We start from the raw sequence: 11,716 nt of genomic DNA on the forward strand, positions 1-11,716 counted from the left end.
AATCAATTAAACATTCAAATCCCTAATCCAATTTGCACATGAAATATTTTTATGCCGGCGCGCTTTAGGAAGCCAGCTTTCTTTTTTATAAACTCGCGAAATACATAAACAATAATATTAGGGTTCCTCGAGGAATAAATAAATCTAGATTTGGGACGTTAGGGGTTTCGCAAAGGGTACTTCATTTCGGAAATATGCCCCGTAATAAACTACAAATAGTAAACCCTCCACGCATCCCCATTTGTACTCATAATGCCTGTAGTTTAAGAAATGATTAAGCGAAATAAATAAAAATATTTATTTTAAATACAACATTTTGAGTGTGTCCAAATACTTATTCTCAAATCTGGATTATCTCCAGGATTGTGATTATAATCTAGGATTCGGACCCCACATACTAATAAAAGTGTTTCTGCTCAATAAAAAGCTCAATGAAATTAAACAATTTGAAATCTATATTTCGAATAAATATGCTTTAAACAAGGTTCATTATTATTATTCATTCATTCAATTCAAACCCTTATCTGCACCGCAATGGTGCATAGGGCACTACATCATATAAACGCAGTGTTATCTTGATGGTTAACACACGAAGGAAAGGTGATCAGCTCTCCGATTCCGGTACCAGTCCAAGGTGATATTGAATAAATATAAGAGTGAAAAAATCACTATTACACAGCAACCAAAGATAATCTGAAAGTTAAAACGAAGACGTAGGTACATAGAAAATATTCCGAATTCGTTCGATTTGGTGTTTCTAGTAAAACAATTTTTCCATTTTTTTTGGTCAGCGAATAAAATAATGTTATGTGTTTATATCTCACATATATTGTCTCACAGTGTGGATGTGTTGGGGGCGTGTAATAGTGTTTATTATTTGTGTTGGCTGATTCGGATATGGATGTATCGGAGTGCAAACATGTTGGGTCAGAGCGGTACTCTTATCGCGTTAGAACACTCTCGACTGGGACCAGAGTGTAGGGAGATAGGAAAACGTTGCCAGATCTGGACATCAATATTAATATTAATATTTTATATTCGGGTGATTTGGATGGTGAAGATTGGCAACAAGGCGGTGATCGATGGCAGAATAAAGAATGTACACATACAGTGGAACCTCTCATAACGAGCATAATTCGTTCTAGAATATTACTCGTAATGCGAAGCATCTTTTGTTTTGACTAGCTCAGAACTCCCGGGTCACAAGTGAGTGTCGTGAAAAAGAGACTTGCCCTTTCTCTGTATCTCGTTATTTGAAATGTCGCTCGTAAAGCGAGCAACTTTTTCACAGTTTTTTCGCTCGTTATGCGAATTACTCGTTATGAGAGATGCTCGTTATTAGTGCTTTCACTGTGTATTTTTATAAATATATTTATACATAATGTTTGTAATCCGGGAATTTTTTCTCTTCTTCACTTCTTTACTTCTCAAACCTGTGAAGCTATCTCTACGCCTTCTTCTTCTTCAAACCCTTATTCGCACCCCAATGGGACATAGGGCACTGAATCACATAAACGCAGTGTTACCTTGACTATTATTAACACATGAAGGAGAGGTGGTCAGCCCTACGCTTTAAGTATCTCTTGAGGAAGATCTATTGCTATTGTCTGGTTTGCGACATGCTCGAATAAGAACTATTCTTAATTTTAATTTAATGTATAATAATTAATTATTGTTATGTATAAAAACTCTTCCTAATTTTTTTCCTTGTCATATAAATAGATTACTTTAATTTATATAATATTTCCATTGTCATAAAAAGTGTTTATTAAAAAGCATTAGTATGAGTGTTGAAAAATGCTATTCCTTTACAACATTTTGAGTCTAAATACTTGTTCACAAATCTGGATTATCTCCAATTAGTTTTTTGACATCTCATCAAAGATGAAGAAGAATATGGAAGTCTGGGCATTTACGGGGCTTACGACCGTCATAGGCTGGTTTAAGTGATCACTTTACACACGTGTAACATTCACCAATTCTACCCACTATTGACAACCACACCACTCAAATTCTTGGAAGTTCTATATATATGAACCAATTTAGAAACCTTGTTCATGAATCACTAGAACTTCACTAGAGACATCTATTGGTGAGATGTAAAGAAGCTTTTTATTAAGCAGAAACTCTTATATTAGAATGTGAGATCCGAATCCTAGATTATAATCACACACATGAGAAACGCCAGAAAATACCATTTTCATTTTTATTATTAAGCTTATAATTTGACCAGATAATTTATTTACAACATTTTGAGTGTGTCCAAATACTTGTTCACAAAATCTGGATAATCTAAAATTACAGGAGTTATTTTCATATTATTTTTTGACATCTCATCAAAGATGAAGAAGAATATGGAAGTCCGTAAATGCCCAGACTTCCATATTCTTCTTCATCTTTGATGAGATGTCAAAAAATAATATGAAAATAACTCCTGTAATTGGAGATAATCCAGATTTTGTGAACAAGTATTTGGACACACTCAAAATGTTGTATCTCCAATTAGGAGTTATTTTTTACATTATTTTTAAAATCTCAACATAGATGAAGAAAAACATGTAAGTCTGGGCAGATGACGGTCGTAAGCCCTGTAAATGAACAGACTTCCATATTCTTTTTCATCTGTGTTCAGATGTCAAAAAATAAACGTAAAAATGCTTTTTCTCTTCAATTTTAAATACAAAGCAAAAGTTTTTTTCTTAACACACTGTACACGAGTACATACGTACCTGCCTATACCTGTGCTATATGGTGCGTGTAATGTTTTCCTACAATGGCTACGAGCCGCATGTGAAGTTTGCAATAAGCTCAGGTGAATTACATCTTTATTTGACAAAATGGTCGCCGCGTGTTGCCGTTAGGGATGGCACCGCAGATAATGAACCAATATCAACATGCCCAATTAGAAAGTCAAATTGGGTACTGTACCACCGGTTAACATTGATAACGGAAGAGGAAATCATCACAAATTTATTATTTTACTAGTTTATCTGGTCACTCGTTGTTATGGCTAAGTCTGGTTAAATGGATTTTTTTTAAAAAAAAGTTCAAATATATTTTGTATAATAAAAGCATTGATTACTTTGTGGTACCGTAGAACGGGCTACTTGAACTTTGATGTGTTACTTGAGCCCAGTACAAAAAAAATATTTAGATCGTGGTATTGATCGAAGTATCGTGACAATAACGTGTCACCTGACAGGGAAACAATGAATCATGTCAATACGTTCATTATTGTAGATCAAATACAAATTAATATTTTTTTGTACTGGGCTCAAGTAACACATCAAAATTCAAGTAGCCCCGGTCTACAGTACGGTAAAAAGACACCTTCCTTATCATTGATCGTTTACTTTGTGTAATACCAATTTTATAATAACGTTTTCGTGACTACCGGTTTCAGAAAGTCATTCCATTGTCAGGTCATTAAAATAAAATTATTGTGATTTGTCCATTGTATAAAAATTAAATTCCGAAACCGGTAGTCACGAATAAGTGTTTATAAAAGAAGTTTACACAATGTTAACAATAGATACAACATTTTGAGTGTGTCCAAATACTTGTTCACAAAATCTGGATTATCTCCAATTACAGGAGTTATTTTCATATTATTTTTTGACATCTCATCATGTTGTAAATAAATTATCTGGTCAAATTATAAGCTTATTAATAAAAATGAAAATGGTATTTTCTGGCGTTTCTCATGTGTGTGATTATAATCCGGGATTCGGATCTCACATACTAATATAAGAGTTTCTGCTTAATAAAAAGTTTCTTTACATCTCACCAATAGATGTCTCTAATGAAGTTTTAGTGATTCATGAACAAGGTTTCTAAATTGGTTCATATATATATAGAACTTCCAAGAATTTGAGTAGTGTGGTTGTCAATAATGGGTAGAATTAGTGAATGTTACACGTGTGTAAAGTGATCACTCAAACCAGCCTATGACGGTCGTAAGCCCCGTAAATGCCCAGACTTCCATATTCTTCTTCATCTTTGATGAGATGTCAAAAAATAATATGTTAACAATAGATGATTAGGAAAGTTCAAATATGTTTGATTATCGGTGTTTGTGAAAAAAAGCAAAATTTGAAAATGTATGAAACAACAATACAATACCAAAATACAATACCGAAAAATTCTAACGGAACTTTGAATATTTGGGAACCAAGTACTGCACTTACCTTTTTTGTGAGGTGAAGGGATCTTGCATCCCTTATGTCACTGCGACCATATTAGGTCTATTGTGACCTCCCTTTGTTTCACAGTTCACTCCCAAGGAGTGAGCTGTGATACAGAGGGAGGTCAGGAGTAGGAGCTTCACCTTCTCGGACTCCAGTTGTGGTCCTCCAAGGATGTGACTTCGTTTGCGAGCGAGTGCGTCACAATTATAGAAAATGTGGATTGGCGTTTCGTTATCCTCCATACAAAATCTGCATACTGATGAGTCATGTGCAAAAACCTTCCGGCAGATATGAAAATAATTGAAGATATTAAATTTCTAAGAAATAAATTAAATTAATTATATACCTACATCAATATAATAAAATATAATTATAATTAAAATAATGGGATGAATAACGATCAGGTATGCGAAATACTTGAAAGTGGTCAGGTTAGGAGTCGTAACAATCGGCGGGTATGTATGAGGAGATGCATGAACGTGGAAGAGGCGAAGAATGTTTGCAAGGACAGAGTGGTGTGACGCTCTATTCTCTCTGCCTACCCCTGCGGGGAAGCGGCGTGATGGTTAGTTAGTTAGTTAGGTAGTTATAAAAATAATAACATCACCCACTAACGTAAACAATAAATAGTGGGTGTAAGTCCGTCTCCAAGCACAAGCGCTTAGTCTCTTTATTGGAGAGAACTGCGTTATTGATTTTAAGATTGTGAAGTAGAAATGTCTAAAAAATAATTACATTATAACAAAAATTGTAACTATATTGAATACATAAATAATAAAAAAAACAATGCAACAAAATGTATTGAAAATACTGAGTAAAAATAACTGTCAAAAATCAATTCTTACATAATTTTTTGACATCTCAACGTAGATGAATGGACGTCTGGGCATTTACAGGACTTACGACCGTCATATGATTGGTTAAGTGATCACTACAGGTGTAACATACATCAATTCTAACATTATCACTTAACCAAGCCTATGACGGCCGTTAGACCTGTAAATGCCTAGACTTCCATATTACTCTTCATCTATGTATGTTGAGATGTCAAAAATAATGTAAAAAATAACTTCTAATTGGAGGTAACCCAGATTTTTGAACTTGTATTTGGGCACACTCAAAATGTTGAGCAATTCTTATTTATTGTGACATACTCGTGTAGTTAATTATTACATTATTTTATTAATTTCCATCGTTTGACATTTGTAATTTTTGTTTGATTTACTCATCCAAAACTTTAAAAAAAAGTTCTTTTTTTAGATGACCAAAATTCTAATAAAATATTTTGATATCTCAGTGAACTTATTTGTCTTGTATAAGGTGCTATTTATTTGACGAAACGATTTTTATTCACGGACGCATTTAAAAAACATATCACATGGCCTAGCCAACTGAATTCTTGATGACAGTTGTGACCAAAATTAGCTGCGTCCGCACCACCGCACGCCTGAAATTCTTTTCAAACACCTGTTCTCAACAACATTTTGAGTGTGTCCAAATACGTGTTTACAAATATGGATTAACTCCAATTATAGGAGTCATTTTCCATATTATTTTACTGACATTTCAAAGATAAAGAAGAAATTATAATTAAAAAATATTATTAATTTAATCAAATTACTTTATCTCACCAACAGATGTCTCTAGTGAAATTCTAGTAATTTAAACTTCCAAGAATTTGAGTTGTGTGGTTGTTAATCATGGGTGATATTGGTAAATGTTACATGTGTGTAAAGTGATCACCATCAGACTTTGGCGGTCGTAAACCCCGTAAATGCCTAGATTTCTTTATTCTTCTTCATCTTTGAGATGTCAAAAAATAACCTGTTCTCAATGTAAAGTATATGGCTGCTCTGGGCCCTTGTAAAGGTGCCATGTTTCACAGCCGTATAAGAGAATAGGAGCAATGCAGGCACACGTGCGATAATAGAGCATTTTCACAAATCATAATAAGGCAACGGAATTGAAACAAACCATCAGATTTCTCACCTTTCTGAACGGAGCAAATCGTAAAAAAGCTGTATTTAGCATTAAGCATTCGCCTTTGGGGAGGGGGAGAAAAGGACCATTTTACTTGTGCGTTGATGTTAAAGTAACCGATTTGTAAAGTCGTCACACAATTCCAAAACAGTTTGGCAGAGTGGAAGACGGGATATTGGAACATTTACGTCTAAAATATTCCACTCTTTGAATATTGGAAAACGCTCCGAGAAAATATACTTTATGAAATAAATTTCATCATAATGTACTTTCATACGTAAATATCCTTTGACTTCTTACTCTTTGTATAATATTGTATATTAAACGATCGAAAGTTAAGGTAATATCATGATGCAATGCTCTCATTATTCAAATTACTAAAATTTTTGGAACTCCTACATATATTCTATATAATTAAAAATATGAAAGACACAAACTCTCAAAAAAATAAGTTTAACGAACACTTTTCACATATACAGATTATATGACAAAAAAAAACAAATAAGATAACTCCACATAAATACGCACCGCATAAAAATAAATATTTCCCAGTAATATGTATTAAAAAAAAAAGTATGTCACTAACATAAAAAAGAAGAAAAAAGTTCCCCTCCAAGCACAAGAGCTAATTCTCTTTTTTGCAGAGGCTCAGTGCAACTAAAATTATAAAATTATATTCAGTAGAAATGTATAGAAATTGTGTTAAATTGTATACATTTTTTAAATTACATTAAATAATTTTTAAAAAATGTGTGAGTTCACTGAAGCAATGTATGGTTGAATTGAGAAATATTTTATTTAGCAGAGACCCGTTTATTCGGATATATGCAAGATATGAATCCCAGATTATTTTTACATACTGGGAAACGTCAGAAAACATGATTTTCTATTTTGTTCAGTTCATAATTTGACCAGTAACTTCATTTACAACATGTTTGGGATATACCAAAAAATATTGTGATGATAAATGGAAGCTAAGTTTTTTTTTATTTTACTTAAAAAATTTTGAGTTCTTCCAAACGTTTTCATTTTCATTAGTATTTAACCTTTCTAAGCGTCCTAAAATAGTATAAATTTGTATAAAAAAAATACTGTATCATGTTCACGTATTTCCATCTAAATGATAACAGGGTTCTAATAATGTACCATAACAAATGTTTCATTATTTTTCATTATAATATTTAAGACAATATCTAGCAAACTATCGTCTTTTGAATTCTTATTTGACCTTCGTAGATATAATAAAACTGAACTTCGAACATGACACTTCTTGATGAATTCTTCGCTCATAAACAAAACAGGTTTTTAAAATCACATCGAATAAATCAGTTGGGTTGTTAGTAAACAATGAAGCAGTGTTCTTAAATTGCTAAAGAATTGAGTGAAGTTCGTGATAAAAAAGATAGGTGCCAATTAAAATGGTGTTTAAAAAAATTATAAAACTAAATCCATGTTTTATAAAATACTTATATTTGGTTCTATACAATGATTCATAAATATTTTGAGTATGTCTAAATCTTTGTTTTCAAATCTGGTTTTATAGATTTAAAAAGTGATCATTTAAACTAGTCATAGACTAGTTCAAGTGATCACTTTATACACGTATAGCATTCATGTTTTCAGGCGTCTCTTAGTATAAAATTAGTAGGTATGATAGTGGAAATTTTGAGTAGTGTGGTTTGCAATCATGGGTAGAATGGTGAATGTTTCACGTGTATAAAATGAACTATTAAACCAGCCTATGACAGATTGCAAGCCCTCTTAATACTTTCAAGTACATATTCTTCTTCACCTATGTTGAAATGTTAAAAAAAGATAAGTTATAACTCAATGGGGATCAGAAATCAACACATTCAACATTTGAAGTCTATGACATTTCAATCGACTACGATCGGAATTTGTTAACGTTTTTTGGATGTTGTTATGTTTGATGTAAATAACTAGATAGTGTTGCTCTAAAATATAATGTAAACAAAAATTTATAAATGTTGTTAACCTTTAAAATAAAAAGTTACGACCCAAAAACATTAGAATTCATGTATGTAAAGATTTTTAAATGTCGGACGACATAACAATATAAATGATTTATGAAACGTGCTTCAATTTGACAAAATAATGGAACATGCTGTATCTTCTTCAATGATAATATTTACAATTATCTTAACCTCAGAACCATGCTGCATAAGTCATAAAAAGTTAACTTAAAGAAAAACATTTTCAGATATTTCTTACTCAAAAATATAAGGATCATACAAATTCAACTCAGTTGAACTTGTATTTGCCTTAAAAGTTTGATATAGAAATAAACTAAAAATTATCTGTATAAAAAAGGGTATACTAAATCATTAAAATGTAGTATCATAAAGAAAAAAATTGTTTTCATTCCTGGATAAAAAAACAACTTTTATGCACACATTTTATTGATATTATTGTACAAACATGTAAGTATTTCGGTGCAACACAGGATATGCCTAAAGAGCCGTAATACATATAATTTTAAAAAAAATGAAGAAAATGTATCTATGAAAAAAAATTTGTAGGAAAAATATGGAATAGTGAAATTTTCTTGAGATAAAATAAAAAAGTATTTATTTATTTAATGGTAATATTAGTTATTATGTTCGTAGCTTTACAAGCTTTTTAATAAAAAAAACTGTTAATTTAAAAAATAGTCGAATAAATAGTTTGACAACATTTTTCAGTAAAACTAAGCTTTTTTAAAACAGCTTTATCTTGGTTTTAAATCTTATCCCAAATATTTGAAAATGGACATTATACAGTACACCTCTGAGATATTTCATTTTGTTATTGAGAACTATCAGCAGTGACGCAAAACAGCGGTGTTGAGTATCAGTCAGAAGCTATCTCAAAAGTTTTAAGTGTGTATGTAAAATGAAAAAGTTTATTATATTCTCTGTCGTTTTAGGGATTTTATCCCGAACTTGTTACGGTTTCAAAATGCGTACAACTGCCATTTTTCCGACGGGGATACGTGCTTGCATCTTATCGGACACGGATATCGAGGAATTCTCGTTCTTCGGCTACACGTACGAAGACAAGAGTTCCACGGACACTCCGACATTCCAAGGAGTTGTCACAGAGGCCAAAGATGGGTTGTGGTGCTACACCAACAATACTGTGAAACTCGACATTGGGTACACCCTGATTTACTGGTATAATGTGAGGTATAGAGGGAATATTATATCGATGGAACCAATTACAAAACGACTTCAAGGTATGATGATATTCTTTTGATAAACTGCTTATTGCCATACCGTATACCAATATAATTTTTTATATTACCTTTCATTTAATTGTTCTCAATACGTTTATTTTAAAATTCTTAATAAATATCCGTATTTTGTCCGCCTCCGTAGTGTTATGGTCAGCGCGCTCGGCTACCGTTCTGGAGGTCCCGGGTTCGATTCCCAAGGGGGGTAAAATAAATATAAGTGATTTTTTCACTGTGATATTTATTCAATATTACCATGGACTGGTACCTGAAGCGTAGGGCTGATCACCTTTCCTTCATGTGTAAACGATCAAGATAACACAGCGTTAATATGACACAGTGCCCTATGCACCGTTGGGGTGCGGATAAGAGTTTTATTATATATTATTATTATAATAAATATTATTTATGCTTTTATTTATACATATATAAAAATATTATTTTATTTATATTTAAATATTGATGATAAGCTGTATAAAATTGAGTTTATCGGGATTGAATTTTGTTTTGCGTTTTATGTATTCATACCAATCAATATTGATTGAATTGCATTATTATTATTATTAAATTAAAGATTTTTGGTATCATGTATTATGACAATTTATATGTATTAAGTGTATAATATTAATATTTTTGAACATACTTCTAAGTGTGAGCTGACATAACCCTACATTTGATATGCCAGAACAAAAATATAAACACAAAACCCGGCGGACAAAGCTAGATTTGTGAACTAAGTTCACACTAAACGTATTGTGTTATGGCAGTACATTTTTTGTTTCGAGTAAAATAAACAATATTACGTACAAGTAAAAAATAAACAAAGACGAAAAATATTTCAATAATCATAATCTCTTGGCTACTATGACTTTGTAATTATCTTTATCATTTTAATGTAGGTTCATTTAATATTTATTTGAATTCTAATTTATGGATAGCTTTATAGGGACTTAACACTCTTTCTTCTTTTATTCAGTCACGGTCCTTGTAAATAAATGTCACTTGTATGTACATATAAGTATGTATGTTGTGCCGGTTACCTGTTAAAATAAAGTTATAAGATTTTAAAGTTACAATTGGGTACATCACGCGTTATACATATATGTTCAATTATTTAAAAAAATATTTTTCAGCTTCCGATTTTGTGGATGAATCGGCCATACATGCAACAGAAAACACTACAGACAAACCATGTTCACAAGAGGATACCCGACCATGGAGTCCGTCAGAAGATATAAATGCTAAAGAAGATAGTCCGATTTCCAAGCCAGTGTATGAAAATTTCTTCAAACGATTTTTTTCACCAATCACAAAACTATACGCTCCTGAGCTTCATCAAGTGCAGGCTGTGACACCAAGACCGATGACTTCTACAACTACACACCCGAGTTCTACCGAAACACCGATAATTCTAACAACCGAAAAAGTGGTTCCTGATTTAGTCGAAACTAAAGTACCAGAAAATAATGCAAACGATATGGTCGACTTTACCGATTACTATATAAGAACATTTCCAGTTATTGATGCTGATTACGCTACTAACGATATCAGACTATTACTAAATGACAATGAAACTTTCACTATAAATTTAAGTGTAACTCTAAATGATCGTTTCGATTACAAAATCAACAATGAACAATTACCAGAAACCTCTATAAATGTCACAGAAAAGTTTGGAGATAAAACTTGCCAAGAGACGTTACAAATGGAAGTTAATAGAACCAAATATATTATTAATATGTACAATGAATTGTATACTCAAGCAGATGCATTGCAACACGAAATTAAAGATACAAAGATCAGATTAAAGAAGAATAACGCTATTTTAAGAGAAGCTCTGCTAATGATTTTGGCTTTTAACGAAAGAGGGTCGAATAAGCTGGTTTTAAAAAGCTCTGATAGGTTGTCAGATTACAAACAAACACTGCGTAATATAATAAGTAAAATATTAAATATAAAACCCGAAAGGTACAATATTTTGCAATGTGATAGCACTGATAATAAAACGATAGTTTTTGATTTAAAAAATTATAGACAGAAACTGCTTATTTATTTAGAAGGACGAATAGAATTAGGCGGTTCCAAGTTTCAGATATTTGATTACGATATATTGTATAAGAATGGAAAAAATAGTGATTAATTAAATACGTGTAACTAAATTCTCAATTATGTCAGCAAGCAGTGTCGTACAAGCAATAAATAATTAAAATCATATTTACTGTACCTTATGTATTAAACATGTCATAACAGAAGATGTAAATTTAAGCGTTCCAGGGCTTACGATCCTCCATTTTTACCTACACAAATAAACACAAAA

The 11,716-nt window shown here is 31.8% G+C and overlaps 1 protein-coding gene and 1 long non-coding RNA gene across 2 annotated transcripts; one reads left to right on the forward strand and one right to left on the reverse strand.

Annotated features, from left to right (window-relative positions):
* Positions 1-511: 511 nt before the first annotated feature.
* On the reverse strand, positions 512-7,216 carry LOC148308538 (uncharacterized). The gene is made up of 3 exons (XR_015837670.1): positions 6,177-7,216; positions 4,188-4,465; positions 512-693 (listed from the first exon to the last, which is right to left on the reverse strand). It is a non-coding gene; the product is annotated as an uncharacterized LOC148308538 (long non-coding RNA).
* Positions 7,217-8,971: 1,755 nt separating this feature from the next.
* Positions 8,972-11,716, forward strand: LOC148308539 (uncharacterized). The gene is made up of 2 exons (XM_088261558.1): positions 8,972-9,402; positions 10,533-11,716. Exons 1-2 carry the CDS (start codon positions 9,060-9,062, stop codon positions 11,537-11,539), a joined length of 1,350 nt encoding a protein of 449 aa, XP_088117684.1. The 5' UTR covers positions 8,972-9,059; the 3' UTR covers positions 11,540-11,716.

The sequence above is a fragment of the Brachycentrus maculatus genome, unplaced genomic scaffold (genome assembly GCF_059751285.1).
Source record: "Brachycentrus maculatus isolate JH-2025_06_01 unplaced genomic scaffold, ASM5975128v1 h1tg000158l, whole genome shotgun sequence".
NCBI lineage: Eukaryota > Metazoa > Arthropoda > Insecta > Trichoptera > Brachycentridae > Brachycentrus > Brachycentrus maculatus.